At 48.9% G+C, this 24662-nt stretch overlaps 1 protein-coding gene across 1 annotated transcript in view; it reads right to left on the reverse strand.

The window, feature by feature from the left end:
* Nucleotides 1-24662, reverse strand: part of TRIM28 (tripartite motif containing 28) — a 75674-nt gene that overhangs the window by 22966 nt on the left and 28046 nt on the right. Inside the window, exons 3-11 of the mRNA XM_075328696.1 lie at nt 17289-17421; nt 16273-16405; nt 16070-16186; nt 15663-15777; nt 14781-14927; nt 14585-14699; nt 3831-3985; nt 3716-3737; nt 3590-3632 (exon numbers count right to left, since the gene is read on the reverse strand). Of these exons, the coding sequence (XP_075184811.1) occupies nt 3590-3632; nt 3716-3737; nt 3831-3985; nt 14585-14699; nt 14781-14927; nt 15663-15777; nt 16070-16186; nt 16273-16405; nt 17289-17421 (980 nt within the window). The remainder of the gene's footprint in view (nt 1-3589; nt 3633-3715; nt 3738-3830; nt 3986-14584; nt 14700-14780; nt 14928-15662; nt 15778-16069; nt 16187-16272; nt 16406-17288; nt 17422-24662) is intronic.

Genomic DNA, 24662 nt, shown 5'->3' on the forward strand with positions numbered 1-24662 from the left:
GTTGTCTCCCCTCTGAAGTTCTCCAGCGTCAGAAGTGCTGATAGGAATGGCTGCCAGCGTTCTGAGAGGAGGAGGGAGCCGTGGGCGTGCCTCAGAAAGTGCGGGAATCTGGTGCCCCGCAGTGCTCAGTGAGGGGGGAGGAGGATACCTCCGTATGCTCCAGCCCTCACAGCTGACATGCAGTCTAGCGTCCCGCCCTCACCCCTGACTGGCAGGCCCGGGGGTGGGAGTTTGCGGTACTAGGCCGCAAAAGCCGGGGACTAAATTTATTAGCGCGGCCGGCAAACAAGCGCGGTAGTCCCGGCGACGCAAAACACCCGGCTGGTGCTGCAGCGTCCGTTACACAGGCGCTCTATGCGCCGTCCCCAAGGGGACACAGAGTACCTCAGAGGAGCAGGGCCTGTCCCTGACGATACCCGGTCTCCTGTCCAGCAGATTCCCCCAGGGGCTGCGGAGGGAGCACGGTCCCATGCATGGTGACCGGTTAGGATCCCACTTCACCCAGAGCCCCTAAGGGATGGGGAAGGAAAACAGCATGTGGCTCCAGCCTTTGTACCCGCAATGGGTACCTCAACCTTAACAGCACCGCCGACCAGAGTGGGGTGAGAAGGGAGCATGCCGGGGCCCTGTTATGGGCCCTCTTTTCTTCCATCCGATAGTCAGCAGCTGCTGCTGACTAAATTGTGAAGCTTGCGTGCATGTGTGCCTCCTTCAACACAAAGCATAAAAACTGAGGAGCCCGTGATGCACGGGGGGGGTGTATAGGCAGAGGGGAGGGGTTTACACTTAAGTGTAATACTTTGTGTGGCCTCCGGAGGCAGAAGCTATACACCCTAATTGTCTCAATTGTCTGGGTCTCCCAATGGAGCGACAGAAAAACAAAATCACAAGTAGCTGCGATTTTTTTCCGCACCCATTGACTTGAATGGGCTGCGATTTTTTTTCGCGTGAAATTCGTACAAGAGGACTGAAATTTCAGTTTGAAAAATATACAACAGAACTGTTATTTGTTTCCATGCTTTATTGTTCGAAAAAAAAAAAATACAAGTAATAAAACAATTCCACCCATATTTACAATAGGCTGCAGTGGGGGGCTGCGTGTGTGTGAGTGGCATGTCCTCCTTGTGTGACTAGCATTTCAGCACTCACTCAGCAGTCTGTCTGCACTGTCGGAACATACCTGGCACTGCCTGGGTATGACCCTGGTACATTTGCCACACGTGTATTTGTAGCAGTCAACACATCTCTCAGTTGCACAATTGTTCGTGCATCGATGGTTGACCTGACACTTCGCCCTTTTGCCAGGGCCGAGTGTGGAAGGTTGTTGCCGAAGGAGTTCCTCCTTGCGTGCCTTCTTTTCAGTCACATGAGAGACACCTAACTCTTTTGCAAGCTCAACCAGGAAGTCCACCCGTCTCTCCTGCACCCCAGTGCATGCCTGATAAAGAACATGAGCATTCAGTGCTGCCATGTCAATCATGTTGTAGAACACAGCGACTGGCCATCTCCGTGTTCCTGCACGCACGCTGTACTCCCGCACCATTTGGTCCATTACATCCACACCGCACTTTGTGTGGTTGTATTGTGTGACAGTGTTTGGCTTCCTTTTGTTGGTATCCTCAGTCTCAACCACGCTGTGCATGCTGCTGAGAATGTAGACGGCCTTCTTTCGTTTGGGTACATACACTGTCAGTGTGGCACCAGTGGTTGAAAACACCTGAGTGGTGAATTCAGTGCGGTCCATCTGTCTAGCGGATTGAGGAATTTCCCGGCGACTCTTGTTGACACTGCCAAGGATCGTGGTTTTCCGGCTAAGCAGTCGCTGTGCAAGTGACAATGATGTAAAGAAATTGTCCGTGGTTACAGTTCTGCCCTTGTCCATGAATGGTTCCATCAGCCTCATCACTACAGTTTCGGACAGGCTCTCCCCGCTGGGACGACTGGGGTCCTTGCCAAGATATGGGAGGACATTACAGATGTACTTTGATTTCAAGTCGCAAGCCACCCAAAACTTTATGCCAAACTTTTCTGGTTTTGTTGCACTGTATTGCAGAAAACAGCAGCGAGTCTTTGATGGGATAAGCTGTTCGTCAATAGTGATGTGTCGACCAGGGTTGTAGGATGCGATGCAGTTGGTGACAAACGATCTCCACACATCGGAAATGGCAGCAAACTTATCGGTCTCCACTCGCTCACTGCGTGTGAACATGTCATCAAAGCGTAGGTGTTGCATGATGTCTTGGAAGCGGTTTCGGGTCATAGTTGAAATTATCCTTGGGTTTGCCAGGTTTGCTGACCAGCTGTCACGTAGTGATGGAACCTTGGTCACCCCCCGCAAGATAATGATTGAAATAAATGCCATTAGTTCCGGGAGACCCATGAACCAATCCACCTCCTCCGTGTGATGTGCATGTTGAGTAGTCCATTCTTGAATGCCAAGAAGCATGTCAAGAGTGATAAAACAGAGGAAGCTCTGAAGGCGACTCCAGACACTTTGTCTGGCCTTAGCACTTGGCTCTCCATCTGTAGGGTACGGTTCTATTGGGGTGAAATGGAGACGTTTCCCCACTTGTACTTCACACCACACTGTGCCATCTTTTGCGGTCTCTGTCGGCTCACTCGCCAACTGAGCTCTCTTTTTTGGTAGAGGAGGAGTCTCCTCATCTGCAAGATAAATAATTTCAAATTAGCATTTTGTTTTGGTTCTAAAATAAAAAAAAAAAAAATAAAAAATAGGAAATAAAAATAGATAGTTTGAAAAATCTAACCTGAAGACAGCTCAGAGTCCGATTCCGGTTGAAGGACTATGTCTTCTCCATCTGAGTCAGAAGGGTTGGTGTTGCTCAGCATCAGTTCCAATGCCTGTTGAATGGTGTGCCTTCTCTGCATTTTGTTTCTTGTGAACAAAATAGGTGAAGCAGTCAGCCCTGGATTCAGAAGCTTCTTCTGGCCATTGGATTACTTTTGTACTTCGGTATCACCATGATGGCTTTATTTGGGCAGCACGGTGGCTCAGTGGTTAGCACTGCAGTCATGCAGCGTTTGGGTCCTAGGTTCAAATCCCACCAAGGACAACATCTGCAAGGAGTTTGTATGTTCTCCCCGTGTTTGCGTGGGTTTCCTCCCACACTCGAAAGACATACAGATAGGGACTCTAGATTGTGAGCCCCAATGGGGACAGTGTTGCCAATGTATGTAAAGCACTGTGGAATTAATAGCGCTATATAAATGAATAAATTATTTATCCCCCACAGCACAAAAGGCTGCATGCAAATTTGCTAAGGTGTTAGCAACCCTATGCATATCCCCTGCACAACAATGCAGCTGAGGGTGGGCAGACACTCAGGCAGCTTACATTTTTTTGGTTTACACCCTTACAAGACCTTTGTTGAGGTGGATCAACATAATTGCCCCCTGCAGATTCCTCAGGCAATGGCCACATTTACAAATGAAAGGATGCTAATTGGAGCCATCAGAGTTTTGGACTAAGGGTCATTTGACCCTCTTTCGGGACTGCAGGGGGGCGCTCGAAATTTCTGGGACTTCTAGTGCTAATATACAGAGAAATAAAATAAATAAGCATACATACCTTTTCTGTCCACCCATAGCATCTAATCCAGATGATTCACCTTCTGAAGGAACAAAATCAAGGTTATTACAAGTAAACCTCAAGCAGAACAGTCTAAACACCCTCTTTTTTTTTTAAATCACATACCTCCATCATAGTCATCCATGGACTGTAAAAGGAATAAAAATAAAATTTGGTTAGTTTCTACAAATAGTTGCTGAGAATGGTTGAAAGGCCATTTCTAACAGTGGCCAAACAGTACCTGCATGAAGCTCCCCATAGCAGCTCTCCCAGAAGCACCAGCCCTTCCTCTATTCTGCACCATTGGGTTGAAGTTGGTAAGTGGTGTCAGGACTGAGGAATTCATTGCCTGAGCAGTTGTTGACAAAACCCCTGCTTTATCAGACACAATCTTACCTGGAAAAAAAAAAAAAAAAAAATCTCATTGTATTAAGTAACATTTCTAATGTTTTATCCATTACCACTGCAACAATGGAGATCTATAAATCCAATTCACACCTATATCTAATCTACACACAGCGGGTGAAAAATATTAAACAGGTCAATTTTCAAAGTAAATATTTTCTGAAAGCACTGTTGACCTGAAATCCCTACCAAATGTCAGTACCAACCCCATCCAGTGCACACAGGCAAAGAAATCAAACCATAGATGTTCATAAATTGTGTGTAATAATAAGTGACAGGGAAAAAGTATTGAACTCTTACTGAAATGTATTTAATGCTTTTTACAGGCGTCTTTGATAATGACACCTCCTGTATGAATAAACTAGTTGCATGGATTGCTCAGGTGCAATTTTGGCCCATTCTTCAACCCAACACATCAAATCCTGAAGGTCCCATGGGCTTCTATGAACTCAGAGCTTCAGTTCCTTCAATTTAGTTTTCTATTGGATTCAGGCCAGGTGATTGGCTCGGCTATTCTAGCAACTTTATTTTCTCTGAAACCAATTAAGAGTGTCCTTGGCTGTGTGTTTGGGATCTTTATCTTGCTGAAAAATCCGTTATTTAATCATCCTGGTAGATGGCAGCTGCTTTTTAAATCAATAATGTCTCAGTACATTAACTTAAGTTTGCCAGTGCCGTATTAAAAAAAAAAAAAAAAAAAAAAACCAGCCCCATACAATGATGTTCCCACCTCCACACTTCACTGTTGGTATGGTGTTTTGGGGTGATATGCAGTTGCCTTTCGAAACATTGTGTGAATTATGGCATCTAAAGAGTTACAGTTTAGTCCCATCTGACCAGACTATATTCGCTTAGTACTTCACAGGCTGTGTCTAAATGTTGAGCAAACTTGAACATGCTGTTTGTTCAGCAATGGAGTTGTGTGATGAGTGTGCATACAGGCCATGGAGGCTGGAGTGCATTAGTTTTTTTTTTTTTTATTAAACAATTGTACCTGCTGATTCTGGGTCTTGCTGTAGCCCTCCACAGGTGGCCTTTAGCTCCTGGACAACTTTTCTGATCATTCTTTTCATTTCTGTCTAAAAATCTTGTGGGAAGCATTTAGTCATGGCCAGTTTATGGTGAAACCATGTTCTTTCCGCTTCTGGAGTATGGCTTTAACAGTGCTCACCAGAACTTTGTTTAGAAATTCTTTTGTAACCAATGCCATCAGTATGTTTTGCAACAATAAGGTTGTAAAGTCATGAGACCGCTCACTAGTTTTACCCATCATGATATTTTGTGTGTGGCACCTTGGTAATAAAACACCTTTTTATAAGCCATCAGTTGAACCAGATCTATTTTTCACTACGTGGCAGATCTCCATTCTAATTACCGAGATTTCAGCTGGTGTCATTACGCCATTTTCATGGCTGATTTTTGTACATTTTTCTGCATGTGTTTAATACTTTTTCCACGTGTAATTTCGCATTGCTACAAAACCATTTATGGACATCTATGGTTTGATGTCTTTGCATGTGTAGATTGGATGGGTTGTTAGACATTTGGTGATAAATATTGAACATGTCACATGAATTTCACCCGTTGCATATACAAAAGTCAAGGCTTCAGGACAATCCGGATATAAATCAAGCACTTATTTCATTGATACAATTTTTTTTTTTTTTTTTAGTATCTAAAAGGCTGGAAATACAACATACAAATTGTATTAAAAAGTACCTGACATATGGTGTCTGAACCACAGAACGGCATGAATAACAGTCAGGCTGTATTATTGGAGCAATGATTTGCCCTGAAACGCTAGAATTTCACAGGGGGAACCCACGTCTGAAAAGCGAGCGACTGTGTAAGGTGACTAGTCCGAAGCTGGCCACGGCAGCTACTATCTGCCTCGCTCCTGTAGGAAATCTCCTTAGGTAAACATTTAAATGTTTTTTAACATTTAATCTGAGAGCAGCATAAGGTGGAGGCAGAGATCCTGATTGCAGCAGTGTTTCACTTACTCGGCTGCTTAGTGTAGTTTTGATAATTAAAAGGGGTTATCCGGCTTATTTTGCTTTTTTTATCATTTACACTATTGGGCTACATTGGGGCAGGTAAGTAGATAGAGACCACTTACCTGCCCTGCTGTCAGCCCCTCTCCCCAGGCTAAGAGCGGTCATGTGACTGCTCCTGCTGTGATTTTGCTACTTCCGGTCATTTCATGTCAACACGGGCAGGACCATGTTGACATGCAAATCTGCCACTGCATGTTGCCACCCTGCTGGGCTGTACAGTGCGATGAGCCCCGCCCCCCTCCCTGTGCGCTGCTATCTCTGCACTGTATGTGATGGACAAACACAGGGTTGCCCTCTGTCTAGGACACAGTGAGCGCTGTTTGCCCAACAGTGTCCTCAGCTCATGTTGTATGGTGCCCGGGCAACTGTGACCCCCCTCCCCCGTGCACTGTCTCTTATGACTGCAGCCTCCCATGCTCCTGGCTTCTGAATACAGTCAGAAGCAGGGATGTCACCTGACACCAGCGAACAACAGCACGGAGCTCTGTATGGGACACTGGAATCATCACAGCACGGAGAAGAGACAGCATGCTGCACGAGTGAGAAGGGAGAGCGAGCAGGGGGTGGGGGGAGGGGGCTAGAGAAGAGCGTCCACGGCTGACAGAGTGGGGGGCTAGAGAAGAGATCATGGGTGACACAGCGGGGGGGCAGAGACGAGAGTTCATGGGGGTGAGAGACAGGGGAGTGCTGGGGGGCAGAGGAGACAGTGCAGTGAGAGAAGAGTGCATGAGGGGGATAATTTATATTATATAACTCTAGGTGTGTGTGTGGGGTGCAGAGCCCGATGTGGTGTGGGGTGCAGAGCCCGATGTGGTGTGGGGTGCAGAGCCCGATGTGGTGTGGGGTGCAGAGCCCGATGTGGTGTGGGGTGCAGAGCCCGATGTGGGGCTGTTATTTGCAATGCTGTAGTGATAACAGGTCAGGTGCTGGGGCAGAATATACTGACAGGGACTGTGTGCAGGGGGCGAGGCTGGACACTGGGGTGGGGCTGGACAGAGAGGCCGGGCGGTGCCAGCTGTGACTGGGAGGTTTAGCACAGGAAGTGGTCAGTTTGCTGGAGCTGAATGTAAACAAGAAGCTGCAGAGAATAAAGGGTGAATTCAAGAGGAACAGAAGTTAGAAAGAAGGGAATTTTGTTTACTTACCATAAATTCCTTTTCTTCTAGCTCCTATTGGGAGACCCAGACAATCGGGTGTATAGCTACTGCCTCCGCAGGCCACACAAAGTATTACACTTAAAAGTGTAACCCCTCCCCTCTGCCTATACACCCTCCCGTGCATCACGGGCCCATCAGTTTTGGTGCCAAAGCAGGAAGGAGGAACTTATAAATTGGTCTCAGGTAAATTCAATCCGAAGGATGTTCGGAGAACTGAAACCATGAACCAAAAGAACAATTCAACATGAACAACATGTGTACACAAAAGAACAAACAGCCCGAAGGGAACAGGGGCGGGTGCTGGGTCTCCCAATAGGAGCTAGAAGAAAAGGAATTTACGGTAAGTAAACAAAATTCCCTTCTTTGTCGCTCCATTGGGAGACCCAGACAATTGGGATGTCCAAAAGCAGTCCCTGGGTGGGTAAAAGAATACCTCGATAAAAAGAGCCGAAACAACGGCCCCCTCTTACAGGTGGGCAACCGCCGCCTGAAGGACTCGCCTACCTAGGCTGGCATCTGCCGAAGCATAGGCATGCACCTGATAGTGTTTTCGTGAAAGTGTGCAGACTCGACCAGGTAGCTGCCTGACACCTGCTGAGCCGTAGCCTGGTGCCGCAATGCCCAGGACGCACCCACGGCTCTGGTAGAATGGGCTTTCCGCCCTGAAGGAATCGGAAGCCCAGAAGAACGGTAGGCTTCAAAAATCGGTTCCTTGATCCACCGAGCCAAGGGTGACTTTGAAGCCTGCGACCCCTTACGCTGGTCAGCGACAAGGACAAAGAGCGCATCAGAGCGGCGCAGTGGCGCCGTGCGAGACACGTAGATCCGGAGTGCTCTCACTAGATCTAACAAATGCAAATCCTTTTCATATTGGTGAATTGGATGAGGGCAAAATGAAGGTAAGGAGATATCCTGATTGAGATGAAAAGTGGACACCACCTTAGGGAGGAAGTCCGGGACCAGACGCAGAACCACCTTATCCTGGTGAAATACCAGGAAAGGGCCTTTGCATGACAGCGCTGCAAGCTCTGACACTCTACGGAGTGAAGTAACCGCCACTAGAAATGCCACCTTCCACGAAAGACGTGATAGAGAGACATCCCACAGCGGCTCAAAAGGTGGTTTTTGAAGAGCCCGTAGAACCATGTTGAGATCCCAGGGTTCCAGCGGACGCTTGTAAGGTGGGACTATGTGGCAAACTCCCTGCAGGAACGTGCGGACCTGCGGAAGCCTGGCTAGACGCTTTTGCAAAAGAAGGGAATTTTGTTTACTTACCGTAAATTCCTTTTCTTCTAGCTCCAATTGGGAGACCCAGACAATTGTCTGGGTCTCCCAATTAGGAGCGACAAAGAAAAACACGGAAAGCGCCGAGACTTGACCTTTGAGAGAGCCGAGAGACAAACCCTTGTCCAATCCCGATTGAAGGAAGGAAAGAAACCTGGGTAAGGCAAACGGCCAGGGGGAAAACCCCCTCTCAGAGCACCAGGCTAAGAAGATCCTCCAAGTTCTGTGATAGATCTTGGCTGACGTTGGTTTCCTGGCCTGTCTCATAGTGGCAATGACATCTTGAGACAACCCTGAGGACGCTAAGAGCCAGGACTCAATGGCCTGAGTCAGGTTGAGGGCCGCAGAATTCAGATGGAAAAATGGCCCTTGAGATAGCAAGTCTGGTCGGTCTGGGAGCGCCCACGGTTGCCCCACCGTGAGATGCCACAGATCCGGGTACCACGACCGCCTCGGCCAATCTGGAGCGACGAGGATGGCGCGGCGGCAGTCGGACCTGATCTTGCGCAACACTCTGGGCAGCATTGCCAGAGGAGGGAATACATAAGGCAGTTGAAACTGCGACCAATCCTGAACTAAGGCGTCCGCCGCCAGAGCTCTGTGGTCCTGAGACCGTGCCATGAATGCCGGGACCTTGTTGTTGTGCCGAGACGCCATGAGATCGACGTCCGGCGTTCCCCAGCGGCAACAGATCTCTTGAAACACGTCCGGGTGGAGAGACCATTCCCCCGCGTCCATGCCCTGGCGACTGAGGAAGTCGGCTTCCCAGTTTTCTACGCCCGGAATGGGAACCGCGGAGATGGTGGAGGCTGTGGCCTCCGCCCACAGCAGAATCCGCCGGACTTCTTGGAAGGCTTGACGACTGCGAGTGCCGCCCTGGTGGTTAATGTACGCAACCGCCGTGGCGTTATCCGACTGCATGCGGATCTGCCTGCCCTCGAGCCACCGATGGAACGCCTTGAGGGCTAGATACACTGCCCTTATCTGCAGAAACATTGATCTGAAGGGAGGACTCTGTCGGAGTCCAGGTTCCCTGAGCCTTGCGGTGGAGAAAAATCGCTCCCCATCCTGACAGGCTCGCGTCCGTCGTGACCCCAGTCCAGGATGGGGCAGAAGGATTTTCCTTTTGACAGAGAAGTGGGGAGAAGCCACCACTGAAGTGAGGTCTTGGCTTCCAGAGACAGAGACGTTCCTGTCTAAGGACGTCGGCCTCTTGTCCCATTTGCGGAGAATGTCCCATTGGAGAGGACGCAGATGAAATTGCGCAAATGGAACTGCCTCCATTGCTGCCACCATCTTCCCAAGGAAGTGCATGAGGCGCCTCAAGGGGTGCGACTGGGCCCGAAGAAGGGATTGCGCCCCAGTCTGCAGCGACCGCTGTTTGTCCAGCGGTAGCTTGACCATCGCTGAGAGAGTATGAAACTCCATCCCGAGGTACGTCAGTGACTGGGTCGGAGACAATTTTGACTTTGGAAAATTGATGATCCACCCGAACCTCTGGAGAGTCTCCAGAGCAACGGTCAGACAGTGTTGACAAGCCACCCGTGAGGGTGCCTTGACTAAGATCGTCTGGGGAAGGGATCACCGAGTGGCCCTGAGAGTGTAGGATCGCTACGACGGATGCCATGACCTTGGTGAAGACCCGTGGGGCTGTCGCCAGGCCGAAAGGCAGTGCCACAAACTGAAGGTGTTCGTCCCCGATGGCGAAACGCAGGAAGCGTTGATGCTCTTGAGCGATCGGCACATGGAGATAGGCATCTTTGATGTCGATTGCTGCTAGGAAGTCTCCTTGGGACATCGAAGCGATGACAGATCGGAGGGATTCCATGCGAAACCGCCTGGTTTCTGTTGAGCAATTTGAGGTCCAAAACGGGACGGAATGAGCCGTCCTTTTTTGGCACCACGAACAGATTGGAGTAAAAACCGCGACCGCGTTCCTGAAGGGGAACGGGGATCACCACTCCTGTTTTCAGAGTGTCCACCGCCTGAAAAGCGCAACGGTCCGTTCGGGGGGCGGAGATGTTCTGAAAAAAAACGAGTCGGAGGACGAGAGCTGAACTCTATCCTGTAACCGTGAGACAGAATGTCTCTCACCCATCGGTCTTGGACATGTGGCCACCAGGCGTCGCAAAAGCGGGAGAGCCTGCCACCGACCGAGGATGCGGTTTGGGGAGGCCGAAAGTCATGAGGAGGCCGCTTTGGAGACGGTGCCTCCGGTGGTCTTTGGAGGACGTGACTTAGACCGCCATGCAGAAGAGTTCCTCTGCCTGTCAGTGGCATCCATGAGGGATGAACCATCTGCCTCTAATACTATGGATCTAGCCGCCAGTCTGGAGACTGGAGGATCCACCTTGTGACACTGAGCCCAACCCGTAACTACGTCAGTGGGGGAAAGGGTAACGTGTGTCATTAAGGCGCTTAGTAAAGCGCTTGTCCGGAAAGTTCTGTGCTTCTGGACAGCCTCTCTGGAGTTAGAGTGATCGAAAAAACGTACTCCGTGTACATTTGGGAAACCTAAACTGGTGTTTTTCCCGCTGTGAAGCCGACTCCTCCATAGGAGAAGATGGGGAAGAGAGGTCTAGCACCTGGTTGATGGACGCTATAAGATCATTTACTATGGCGTCCCCTTCAGGTGTATCCAGATTGAGAGCAACGTCAGGGTCAGAGCTGCGACCTGCGCTTCATTCTCCCGAGAGTCCTCAAGCTGAGACCCCGAACAGCGTGATGGAGTCGTGGAAGGTTCCCAGCGAGCCCGGTTAGCCTGTCTGAGGCCGCGGTCCGTGTCGGAGATCTCACCGTGGGATCTGGGTGTTACCCCAGGAGCCCCTTGTTGTACCGACCCAGAGGGGCCTGGGAGCGATGAACTCACAGCGCCCAGGCCCTGTGTTACCGGTCTGGACTGCAAAGCTTCCAGTATCTTAGCAGCCCCTCAGTTCTAGACTGGGCCATGGAATGTGAAAGCGACTCAGAGAGTTGCTCAGTCAAACGTGCAAACTCTGTCCCTGCCATCTGTGCAGTGGAAACCGGTGGTACCACCTGAGCCGAGGGTCCCACCAGTGCCGGAGGCTCCGGCTGAGTGAGTGTCCCAGGGGCCAAACGATGATAGGTGGAACCTGCCGGCAATATAGCCGCACAAGAGGTACAGGTTGCAAAGAAAGCCTGTGCCTTGGCACCCATACTGTTTGCGGACGACCTGCTGTTGTCACCACTTAGTAATCAGCGAGGGTATATAGCCAAAAGCAAATAGTGCTGCCGAACAGTGAAATCATATAAAATAAATATATACACATATATATATATACACATATATATATATACACATATATATATATACACACACACATACATACATACATACATACATACATACATACATACATACATACATATACTTCGGCACCCAAGGGAGGCCAGCCCCCGATTGGGAAACTGGTGCCCCACAGTGCACAGTGAGGGGGGAGGAGGATACCAAGTATGCTCCAGCCCTCACTGCCGACGTCCAGTCGGCCGTCCCGTCGTTACCCCTGACTGGCGGGAACGGGAGTATATGCTACTAGGCCGCAAGAGCCGGGGACTAAAGTTAAAAACGCAGCCGGCAAACAGGCGCAGTAGTCCCGGTCTCACAAACCACACAGCAACCGCTGCGGCGTTTGTAACCCAGGTGCTGCATGCAGCGTCCCCAAAGGGGACACAGAGTACCTTATGGATGCAGGGCTCTGTCCCTGATCATGTCCAGTCTCCTGTCCGTCAGAATCCCTCAGGGGCTGCAGATGGAGCCCAGTCCCAGTGCATGGCGACCGGTTAGGAACCCCCTCTCCCAGAGCTGCAGTGCACATTCTGAGATCCTCCACCGGCAGAATCTCCATATAACAATGGCTGCCGGCGTTCCGAGGGGAGGAGGGAGCCGAGGGCGGAACCACAAAAGTGCGGGAATCTGTGCCCCATAGTGATCAGTGAGGGGGGAGGAGGACAGCGAAGTGTGCTCCAGCCCTCACTGTCTGCGTCATACCGACCGTCCCGCCCTTCCCCCTGACTGGCAGGCCCAGGGGCGGGAGTTCAATACACTAGGCCGCAAAATCCGGGGACTAAAGTAAAAACCGCGGCCGGCAAACAGGCACGGTCGGCGCGGTAGTCCCGGTCAAAAAAAAAAAAAAAAATCACACCGCAGTCGCTGCAGCGTCTGAGGCCCAGGTGCTTCATGCACCGTCCCAAAGGGGACACAGAGTACCTGTAGATGCAGGGTCCTTCCCTGACGATACTCAGTCTCCTGTCCGGCAGATTCCCCCAGGGGCTGCGAAGGGAGCCCGGTCCCAGTGGCTGGATGACCGGTTAGGATCCCACTTCACCCAGAGCCCCTAAGGGATGGGGAAGGAAAACGGCATGTGGCTCCTGCCTGTACCCGCAATGTGTACCTCAACCTTAACAGCACCGCCGACTCAGTGGGGTGAGAAGGGAGCATGCCGGGGGCCCTGTTAGGGGCCCTCTTTTCTTCCATCCGATCTAATCAGCAGCTGCTGCTGACTAAAATGTGGAGCATTGTGTGAGTGTCAGCCTCCTTCAACACAAAGCATAAAACTGATGGGCCCGTGATGCACGGGAGGGTGTATAGGCAGAGGGGAGGGGTTACACTTTTTAAAGTGTAATACTTTGTGTGGCCTCCGGAGGCAGTAGCTATACACCCGATTGTCTGGGTCTCCCAATGGAGCGACAAAGAAACAAAAAGAAGGGAATTTTGTTTACTTACCGTAAATTCCTTTTCTTCTAGCTCCAATTGGGAGACCCAGACAATTGGGTGTGGAGGCATAGCCTATACACCCAATTGTCTGGGTCTCCCAATGGAGCGACAAAGAAATAACAATGTAGGGGTGTTTATATGACAATACAGCACAGATTAGCTTAAACTCAAACATTTTTGTTATGTCGGACAACCCCTTTAACTGTTGATTAAACAGTGATTTTGTCATTAGAGGACTACTTAGCATGCTGCCAGGTAGTCCAGCATATTCATGAGCTTTGCATAAATGCTAGATCAGCAGCAGAGGAAACATCAAAATTACAGCAAGCAGCTCAGTAAGACACCACTGGAATCAGGGTCTCCATCTCTACATTATGCTGTTCTCAGATGGGGTAGCAAAAACTTTGTGACAGATTCCCTTTAAAAGGAAAGGCATGTACCAGTCTAGCATTGAAGCCACTAAAGACCTGCCTTGCACAGGTCATCCTAGACCCATAGTTTATGGCTTATCAATACACAGCTACAATAAAGATGCAGTGTTTAATATATATTGTCTAAGTTGAAGCATGAATCTTTACCTCCCCAAAATAACGAAAAAAAAAAAAATATAAAAATGATTTCATGTAGCGATGACAACAGCTGCCATGGTGGAGTGGAGATACACAAGATAAAGCTACAGCAGAGAATTAGCCTGATAGATTGGATTACACAAAGGACAAAATCTAACTGATTGGGTGGGGATGAGGACATTTCTGATTTTTAACCCAAAGAAGCATTAGGATATGTGCCCATGATCAGGACTCTCCGGACGTAGCGGGTCCGCGAGTCTCCTACGCAGGAGACAGAGGCTGCTTGTACCCACGATTAGGGTTCGGGGCGCTGCGGTCTCTCGCTTGTGTTCTCCCTACGGAGGATGCATGCGAATCCGGAGAAAAACAAACAATTGACATGCTGCGGTCTGGAAAGACGCACCGTAGGTCAGTGTTTGCTGCGGAAAAAACAAGCACAGTGGGAATGGGATATCTAGAAATCCCATCAACTATGCTTGCACTATAGAACGCATTTTGGACGCAACTGAAGCATGCTGCATCCAAAACACAGCAAACACTGATCATGGGAACGCACCCTTACAGTAGACGACAAGAACCCAACATTAGAGGTACGCCTTGACATTGGATACACAATCAATATATTTTCTCAACAGTAGTGTATGCTCATATTCCTATATTCATTGATCACACCTTCGCATTATAGAGTGCAACTGTGTTATAATATAGCTCATGTTTGGCATGCAACTAGTCACACTTGCATTTCAGGAAGTATCAGTCTGTTTATTTAGAAAATAATGAAGTCTCACCAAAAAATTCTGCATGTTTTGTCCAGGTATCAGCATCCCACTGGAATCTCAAGTCTCCCAGTGGCTCAACAGGGTCCACAACCACTTTTAGTGCACGATGCAGTTGGAAATAGATCTAAATACACAAACAATAAGTCAGAGAGAAGTAGTTGCATTAACCAGAAGGGTAAACCTATATGAGAAGTGTTTACTGTACCAGTTTCTTAGAAAGCAGCAAGGCTGTATTGTTATCACTTTCCAGTGCCCAGGTAGCAAAGCGGAGAATGTGTTCCTGGTGCTTTTGAAGTTTGGTCATATTCCAGTGCTGTTTCTCCAATTTATCCTGTTGTCCTTCTGTTACTTTCTATGGGAGAGTAAAAAGAAGCAAACTAGTTTAGAAGAAAAAAAAAGTTAAGCCAAATATTTGAATGTGTAAAGGTTGCGCTGGACTAACTTGATAAGCATAAAGTCAACCTTGGCTATTGTGTATGATGTAGCACATCACACATTAAGAAGGGGGTTAGAACAGATTTCACGTGTGGAGGTGGAAAGAGCTATAGCTTGTTTGTTCTAACGTAATAAGATTATCAGTGTATGAAAAAAAAAAAAAAAAGATGTAGTTGCATAATTATCTGTTTCTATATAGCAATCGCACAGACCTATAATATGATTCTAAGCTGTATATTCATGGAGGGGTTACCAAGAATAAATGAACAGGATGTACAAACAGTGAAAGTTTTCATAACGATGAGCAAAGGTTTTACCAGTAGTTTCACATAGAAAGAATGTATAATGAACAGATTTATTTTACAGCATACTGGGAAAGATTGGGGAGGGGAATACTCCCTTAACTCCCTGTTTTAGTCCCAAGGTCAATGATGCATTCTGTATAATTGAATCTATCCAATACACAAGTTCAGTTGGTGAAGCTTGCTCAAAGAGAACACGTCTTGTGTGATCATTGTCTGATTCATTGTCATCTCTGATATATAGCTAATACGGCATCGGCCTCTGAATATCCTAAAAGATACCATTAGCTATCTTCAACTAAACTTCTCCCTTGACACATGTATTTTTTTTTAAATTAAAAATATCAAACCTGCATATCATTAACAAGCAGTTTTCCACGCTTGTTAAGTTCCTTCATAATCTGCAGGATCGCCATCTTCACATCTACTTGTAATTTCTTCTGTACGTCAATTACTTGACGAATCCTGCACATCATATAAAAATAAGATTTAAAAAGATGAACAAAATGTGAGGTGTCGAACAAAGAAATCCTGCTAGTGTATTACAAGAACGTGAGGCAAGTGCAGAATGGCACAGGACAGCCATAAACATTTCATATGCACTGGTACTAAGCTTTATAGCAGTCATTTTTATTTCCCACTTCATAGAAAAAGTTTGCGATTCAAAATCCTTTTGTTCATGTAGACACACACACACACACACACACACACACACACACACACACACACACACACACACACACACTATGCTACTTACGAAGAGTGAACATCCTTGGTGGACTTTTGCAGAAGAACATGTTTTTCTCCAAGTCTCTTCACTAGAGCAGACAAGATTTTTCGTTGGTTTTTGACAGCATCCTCCAAAAACTGATACCTGGAGAATAATCACAAAAAAGGAGTACAGTTACATAGAACTAAGATTCAGAAGCCAATGGGTCAAGTGACGAATTTCTAACATACTGATGATCCTTGTGTCCCTGCAGTTGGCAGTCACGGCAGGTCAATGTGTCACAGGTATCACAGAAGAGCATAAGGGGCTCTTGGTTATGGATTGGGCAGTAGACGATGTGTTCAGATTCCTTCTTTGAGCCAGCTAAACAAAAATTAAAGGTTCAGTTATTTAGTGCTTAGGAACGCTCGCTTCCCTGATAATCATGCAGTTTAAACCTGATGCCGATCACTCAAGCAAAATTCACATTTAATGGGTGAAATGATTTCTTGGCTTACTTGAAAGATAATAGTCTCGGCAGCAGAAAATTCTGTAATCAGGACCTGTGCTGGCAGGAACAATGGCTGCCAATATGCATTGAATGATCCATTACAAAGTGCTGTGTATATAAGGGTATATTCACACGTTGCGTTTTTGACCATAACCTTAGACAGCATATTTGGTACTTAAAATATGCAATATTTTCAGTACCAAGCAAAACTAATGAGATTTCTGAAATCTCATTCCCATGCTGGGGTTTTGTTCCCCTGAGCATGTTTTAATCCCTGCTGCATTTTGCCAAGAGGCAATATATCAATTCTTGCAGAACTTTTCACCAGTTTAAAGAATGGGTTAAAATTGCTAGTAAAAACTTATATTTACTGCCAACACTCGCTTTTGGTACAGAAAAGATAACGCTGCAAAAACCACAATGTGAACATGCCTTAAAATGTGGTCTGTTTGCCTAAACAAGCAATTAAATGAGTGCCAACCAGTACTGCGAGTCCAGTGGTTTAAACATTTATTTTCTCTTTTTAAGCGGGTAGGTATGCATATCTAAACATTCAAAAACTAAGCAAGTGTGACACTCCAAACTCAAATCAGCATCTCCAAGCTTGTTATATTGTTTGTTTTTTTCGTCTTTTTAACAACTATTTTGCAATAGCCGCCATATTTCTGAATGATAGAAATTCAGCTCTAGGAGGAGAGTATTGGTAAAAAAAAAAAATAAATAACCCCAAAAAACGTTTCCTGGATAGAGACTCACTTGTGACTCGGATACTGTGATCTTTTGTGTATTTAACACGCTGATGAGCCTCAACACAGTTTTCACACAGCCACTCTGTGCACTCTGCGCAGTAGCTATTAGCGATAGCATTGTCCTCACAGCTGGTGCATCTCTGCAACAAAACAGAAAATAAGTTGGAGCATTATAGGTAAAGCAGTCCACCCAAGCCAGAATAATACCACTAGAAGAAGGGAATTTTGTTTACTTACCGTAAATTCTTTTTTCTAGCTCCAATTGGGAGACCCAGACAATTGGGTGTATAGCTTCTGCCTCCGGAGGCCACACAAAGTATTACACTTTAAAGTGTAACCCCTCCCCTTCTGCCTATACACCCCCCGTGCATCACGGGCTCCTCAGTTTTGGTGCAAAAGCAAGAAGGAGGAAAAGTTATAAATTGGTTTAAAGTAAATTCAATCCGAAGGAATTTCGGAGAACTGAAACCATTCAACATGAACAACATGTGTACACAAAGAACAACCCGAAGGGAACAGGGGCAGGTGCTGGGTCTCCCAATTGGAGCTAGAAGAAAAGGAATTTACGGTAAGTAAACAAAATTCCCTTCTTTGTCACTCCATTGGGAGACCCAGACAATTGGGACGTCCAAAAGCAGTCCCTGGGTGGGTAAATACCTCGTAATAGAGCCGTAAAACGGCCCCTTCCTACAGGTGGGCAACCGCCGCCTGAATGACTCGCCTACCTAGGCTGGCATCTGCCGAAGCATAGGTATGCACCTGATAGTGTTTCGTGAAAGTGTGCAGGCTCGACCAGGTAGCCGCCTGACACACCTGCTGAGCCGTAGCCTGGTGCCGCAAAGCCCAGGACGCACCCACGGCCCTGGTAGAATGGGCCTTCAGCCCTGAGGGAACCGGAAGCCCAGAAGATCGGTAAGCTTCGAGAATTGGTTCCTTGATCCACCGAGCCAGGGTTGATTTGGAAGCTTGTGACCCTTTACGCTGGCCAGCGACAAGGACAAAGAGTGCATCCGAGCGGAGCAGGGGCGCCGTACGAGAAATGTAGAGTGAGTGCTCTCACCAGATCTAACAAGTGCAAATCCCTTTCACATTGGTGAACTGGATGAGGACAAAAAGAGGGTAAGGAGATATCCTGATTGAGATGAAAGGGGGATACGACCTTAGGGAGAAATTCCGGAACCGGACGCAGAACCACCTTATCCTGGTGAAACACCAGGAAAGGGGCTTTGCATGACAGCGCCGCTAGCTCAGACACTCTCCGAAGTGATGTGACTGCTACTAGGAAGACCACTTTCTGCGAAAGGCGTGAGAAATATCCTTCATTGGCTCGAAAGGTGGTTTCTGAAGAGCCATCAGCACCCTGTTCAGATCCCAGGGTTCTAACGGCCGCCTGTAAGGAGGGACTATGTGACAAACCCCCTGCAGGAACGTGCGTACCTGTGGAAGTCTGGCTAGGCGCTTCTGAAAAAACACAGAGCGCCGAGACTTGTCCCTTAAGGGAGCCGAGCGACAACCCTTTTTCCAATCCGGATTGAAGGAAGGAAAGAAAAGTGGGCAAGGCAAATGGCCAGGGAGAAAAACTCTGATCAGAGCACCAAGATAGGAATATCCTCCACGTCCTGTGGTAGATCTTGGCGGACGTTAGTTTCCTAGCCTGCCTCATAGTGGCAATGACCTCTTGAGATAACCCTGAAGACGCTAGGATCCAGGACTCAATGGCCACACAGTCAGGTTGAGGGCCGCAGAATTCAGATGGAAAAACGGCCCTTGAGACAGCAAGTCTGGTCGGTCTGGTAGTGCCCACGGTTGGCCCACCGTGAGATGCCACAGATCCGGGTACCACGACCTCCTCGGCCAGTCTGGAGCGACGAGGATGGCGCGGCGGCAGTCGGACCTGATCTTGCGTAACACTCTGGGCAGCAGTGCCAGAGGAGGAAATACATAAGGGAGTTGAAACTGCGACCAATCCTGAACTAAGGCGTCTGCCGCCAGAGCTCTGTGATCTTGAGAACGTGCCATGAATGTCGGGACCTTGTTGTTGTGCCGGGACGCCATTAGGTCGACGTCCGGCATCCCCCAGCGGCAACAGATCTCCTGAAACACGTCCGGGTGAAGGGACCATTCCCCTGCGTCCATGCCCTGGCGACTGAGAAAGTCTGCTTCCCAGTTTTCTACGCCCGGGATGTGAACTGCGGATATGGTGGAGGCTGTGGCTTCCACCCACAGCAGAATCCGCCGGACTTCTTGGAAGGCTTGCCGACTGCGTGTTCCGCCTTGGTGGTTGATGTATGCCACCGCTGTGGAGTTGTCCGACTGAATTCGGATCTGCTTGCCTTCCAGCCACGGCTGGAACGCCTTTAGGGCAAGATACACTGCCCTTATCTCCAGAACATTGATCTGAAGGGAGGACTCTGGCTGAGTCCAGGTACCCTGAGCCCTGTGGTGGAGAAAGACCGCTCCCCACCCTGACAGGCTCGCGTCCGTCGTGACCACAGCCCAGGATGGGGGCAGGAAGGATTTCCCCTTCGACAGAGAAGTGGGGAGAAGCCACCACTGAAGGGAAGCCTTGGCTGCCCGCGAAAGGGAGACGTTCCTGTCGAGGGACGTCTACTTCCTGTCCCATTTGCGGAGAATGTCCCATTGAAGTGGACGCAGGTGAAACTGCGCAAAAGGAACTGCCTCCATTGCTGCTACCATCTTCCCTAGGAAGTGCATGAGGCGCCTCAGGGGGTGTGACTGGCCTTGAAGGAGAGATTGCACCCCTGTCTGTAGTGAACGCTGTTTGTCCAGCGGAAGCTTCACTATCGCTGAGAGAGTATGAAACTCCATGCCAAGATATGTCAGTGATTGGGCCGGTGTCAGATTTGACTTTGGGAAATTGATGATCCACCCGAATCTCTGGAGAGTCTCCAGAGCAATGTTCAGGCTGTTTTGGCATGCCACTTGAGAGGGGGCCTTGACAAGAAGATCGTCTAAGTAAGGGATCACCGAGTGTCCCTGAGAGTGTAGGACTGCTACCACTGTTGCCATGACCTTGGTGAAGACCCGTGGGGCTGTCGCCAGGCCGAAAGGCAGTGCCACGAACTGAAGGTGTTCGTCCCCTATGGCGAAACGCAGGAAGCGCTGATGCTCTGGTGCAATCGGTACACGGAGATAAGCATCTTTGATGTCGATTGATGCCAGGAAATCTCCTTGGGACATTGAGGCGATGACGGAGCGGAGCGATTCCATCCGGAACCGCCTGGTTTTTACGTGTTTGTTGAGCAGTTTTAGGTCCAGAACAGGACGGAAGGATCCGTCCTTTTTTGGCACCACGAACAAGTTGGAGTAAAAACCTTGACCCTGTTGCTGAAGAGGAACAGGGATCACCACTCCTTCCGCCTTCAGAGTACACACCGCCTGAAGAAGAGCATCGGCTCTCTCGGGGGGCGGAGATGTTCTGAAGAATCGAGTCGGAGGACGAGAACTGAACTCTATCCTGTAACCGTGAGATAGAATGTCTCTCACCCATCGGTCTTTTACCTGTGGCAGCCAGGCGTCGCAAAAGCGGGAAAGCCTGCCACCGACCGAGGATGCGGTGTGAGGAGGCCGAAAGTCATGAGGAGGCCGCTTTGAGAGCGGTTCCTCCGGCGGTCTTTTTAGGACGTGACTTAGACCGCCATGAATCGGAGTTCCTCTGATCCTTCTGAGGCCTTTTGGACGAGGAGAATTGAGACCTGCCCGCGGGCCGAAAGGACCGAAACCTCGATTGTACCTTCCGTGGTTGAGGTCTGTTTGGTTTGGACTGGGGTAAGGATGAGTCCTTTCCCTTGGATTGTTTAATGATTTCATCCAATTGCTCAAACAGGCGGTCGCCAGAAAATGGCAAACCGATTAAGAACTTTTTGGAAGCAGAGTCTGCCTTCCATTCCCGTAGCCACATGGCCCTGCGGACTACCACCGAATTGGCGGATGCTACCGCCGTACGGCTCGCAGAGTCCAGGACAGCATTAATGGCGTAGGACGCAAACGCCGACGCCTGAGAGGTTAAGGACACCACTTGCGGAGCAGATGTACGTGTGACTGTATTAATCTGCGCATGACAAGCTGAGATAGCTTGGAGTGCACATACGGCTGCGAATGCTGGAGCAAAGGACGCGCCGATAGCTTCATAGATGGATTTCAACCATAGCTCCATCTGTCTGTCAGTGGCATCTTTGAGTGAGGCCCCATCTTCCACTGCAACTATGGATCTGGCCGCCAGTCTGGAGACTGGAGGATCCACCTTAGGACACTGAGCCCAGCCTTTGACAACGTCAGGGGGGGGAAGGGATAACGTGTATCCTTAAGGCGCTTGGAAAAACGCTTATCTGGACAAGCTCTGTGTTTCTGGACTGCCTCTCTGAAGTCAGAGTGATCCAGAAACGTACTCATTGTACGCTTGGGAAACCTGAAACGGAATTTCTCCTGCTGAGAAGCTGACTCCTCAATTGTAGGAGCTGGGGGAGAAATATCCAACACCTGATTGATGGTCGCTATAAGGTCATTCACTATGGCGTCACCTTCAGGTGTATCTAGGTTGAGAGCGGCCTCAGGATCAGAATCCTGATCTGCTACCTCCGCTTCATCTTCCAGAGAGTCCTCCTGCTGAGACCCTGAACAGTGTGATGAAGTAGAGGGAATTTCCCAGCGAGCCCGCTTAGGCGGCCTGGGACTGCGGTCCATGTCAGAGACCTCACCCTGGGACCTATGGGTCACCCCAGGAGCCCTTTGCTGCTCCAAGTGAGGGGGGCCTGGGGGCAATGATTCAACAGTGCCCGGGGCCTGTGTTACCGGCCTGGACTGCAAGGCTTCTAGTATCTTAGACCATTTATCCATACTCTCAGAAAGTTTGTCAGCAAATACTGCAAACTCCGTCCCTGTCACCTGGACAGTGGTAGCAGGTGGTTCCACTTGGGCCACCAGTAGCAGAGGCTCCGGCTGAGTAAGTGCCACAGGGGCCGAGCATTGCACACAATGAGGGTCGGTGGAACCTGCCGGTAGTATAGCCGCACATGAGGTACAGGTTGCAAAGTAAGCCTGTGCTTTGGCACCCTTGCTTTTTGCGGACGACATGCTGTTGTCTCCTCTGAGTACAATCCAGGAGGGTATATAGCCAAAAATCAACAGTGCGACCGTACAGTGTAAATGTATAGCATATAAACACACACACACATATATATATACACATACATACATATATACACTTCAGCACTCAGTGGGGCCAGCACCTCAGGTGCTGCTTACCGACCGCTCAAAGCGGTTGTGTGATCACCAGATCCCTGCCTGGGCCTCCCAGAGCCGTGTTGTCTCTCCTCTCCAGCGTCAGAAGTGCTGACAGGAATGGCTGCCGGCGTTCTGTGGAGAGGAGGGGGCCGTGGGCGTGCCCTAGAAAGTGCGGGAATCTAGTGCCCCACTGTGCTGAGTGAGGGGGGAGGAGGATACAAAGTATGCTCCAGCCCTCAGCGCTGACGTCCTGTGCAGCGTCCCGCCCTTCCCCTGACTGGCAGGCCTGGGGGCGGGAATATGCGATACTAGGCCGCAAAAGCTGGGGACTAAAGTTATAAGCGCGGCCGGCAAATAAGCGCGGCCGGCGCGGTAGTCCCCGGCGCACTAACACACCCAGCAGTGCTGCAGTGATGTATGGCACAAGCGCTCCATGCGCGGTCCCCACGGGGACACAGAGTACCTCACAGTAGCAGGGCCTTGTCCCTGACGATACCCGGCTCCTGTCCAGCAGATTCCCCAGGGGCTGCGGAGGGAGCACGGTCCCCGTGCCTGGAGACCGATTAGGATCCCACTTCACCCAGAGCCCTTAAGGGATGGAGAAGGAAAACAGCATGTGGCTCCTTCCTATGTACCCGCAATGGGTACCTCAACCTTAACAGCACCGCCGACCAGAGTGGGGTGAGAAGGGAGCATGCTGGGGGCCCTGTTATGGGCCCTCTTTTCTTCCATCCGACATAGTCAGCAGCTGCTGCTGACTAAGATGTGGAGCTATGCGTGGATGTCAGCCTCCTTCGCACAAAGCATAAAAACTGAGGAGCCCGTGATGCACGGGGGGTGTATAGGCAGAGGGGAGGGGCCTTACACTTTTTAAAGTGCAATACTTTGTGTGGCCTCCGGAGGCAGAAGCTATACACCCAATTGTCTGGGTCTCCCAATGGAGCGACAAATAGTCATGTACAACTAAGTTCAGATGTCTGGAATATGCAGACAGTTAAAGTTAAAAAACCTTGAACACAGATTGCAGGTTACTAACATCACTTACACGGACCACACATTTAGCAGCTCAGATTTGCAAAGCCCTATTGTGATTAGCTGTAATGAAGTGCCTCCATCATTACTACAGAAGCCACTGTGTACATTGAGCAAATAGTGGATGACAATATTCAGCTTACTTATGTCCAAGTTTTCCTTAAGGCAAATCTACAACAGCTTCATGTAAATGACATTGTCTTTAAAGCAAATATGAATATCCGTTGTAGATCCAGCAGGAAGGTGACATGCCAGTCCTTCCTCCACATTTTCCATTCTTCTTGGTGAGATGTTAACTAGCTAAAATGTACCAGAAATTGCCACAAAATCTGCATGTGTATCTGCCAGCATCGGGGCGTGTGTGCTGCCAGCAATGGGCCACGTTTACACATTACAGAAGTGTTCCACATCAAATTACAATGTAAGCAGTTTTATATCAGAACATATCAATTTTATATTCTTGATAACTAACCTAACGAAAATGTACATTATACAACAATAAAGATCAGAGATGCGGATTTGTTTTTTTACATTCACCAATTAAAAGGAAACCCGTCTCCAGATTTGTCGCTTATAAGCTGCAGCCACTACCAGTGAGCCCTTGTATACAGCATTCTAGAATGCTGTATACAAGTGGCCAAGTCTATCTGTACAACAAAGAAGGGAATTGTTTACTTACCGTAAATTTTTCTTCTTCTAGCTCCTATTGGGAGACCCAGACAATTGGGTGTATAGCTTCTGCCTCCGGAGGCCACACAAAGTATTGCACTTTAAAAAGTGTAACCCCTCCCCTCTGCCTATACACCCTCCCGTGCATCACGGGCTCCTCAGTTTTGGTGCAAAAGCAGGAAGGAGAAGACTTATGAATTGGTCTAGGGTAAATTCAATCCGAAGGATGTTCGGAGAACTGAACCATGAACCAAAAGAACAATTCAACATGAACAACATGTGTACACAAAAGAACAACCAGCCCGAAGGGAACAGGGGCGGGTGCTGGGTCTCCCAATAGGAGCTAGAAGAAAAGGAATTTACGGTAAGTAAACAAAATTCCCTTCTTTGTCGCTCCATTGGGAGACCCAGACAATTGGGACGTCCAAAAGCAGTC

This window comes from Anomaloglossus baeobatrachus, chromosome 11, assembly GCF_048569485.1.
Source record: "Anomaloglossus baeobatrachus isolate aAnoBae1 chromosome 11, aAnoBae1.hap1, whole genome shotgun sequence".
Lineage (NCBI taxonomy): Eukaryota > Metazoa > Chordata > Amphibia > Anura > Aromobatidae > Anomaloglossus > Anomaloglossus baeobatrachus.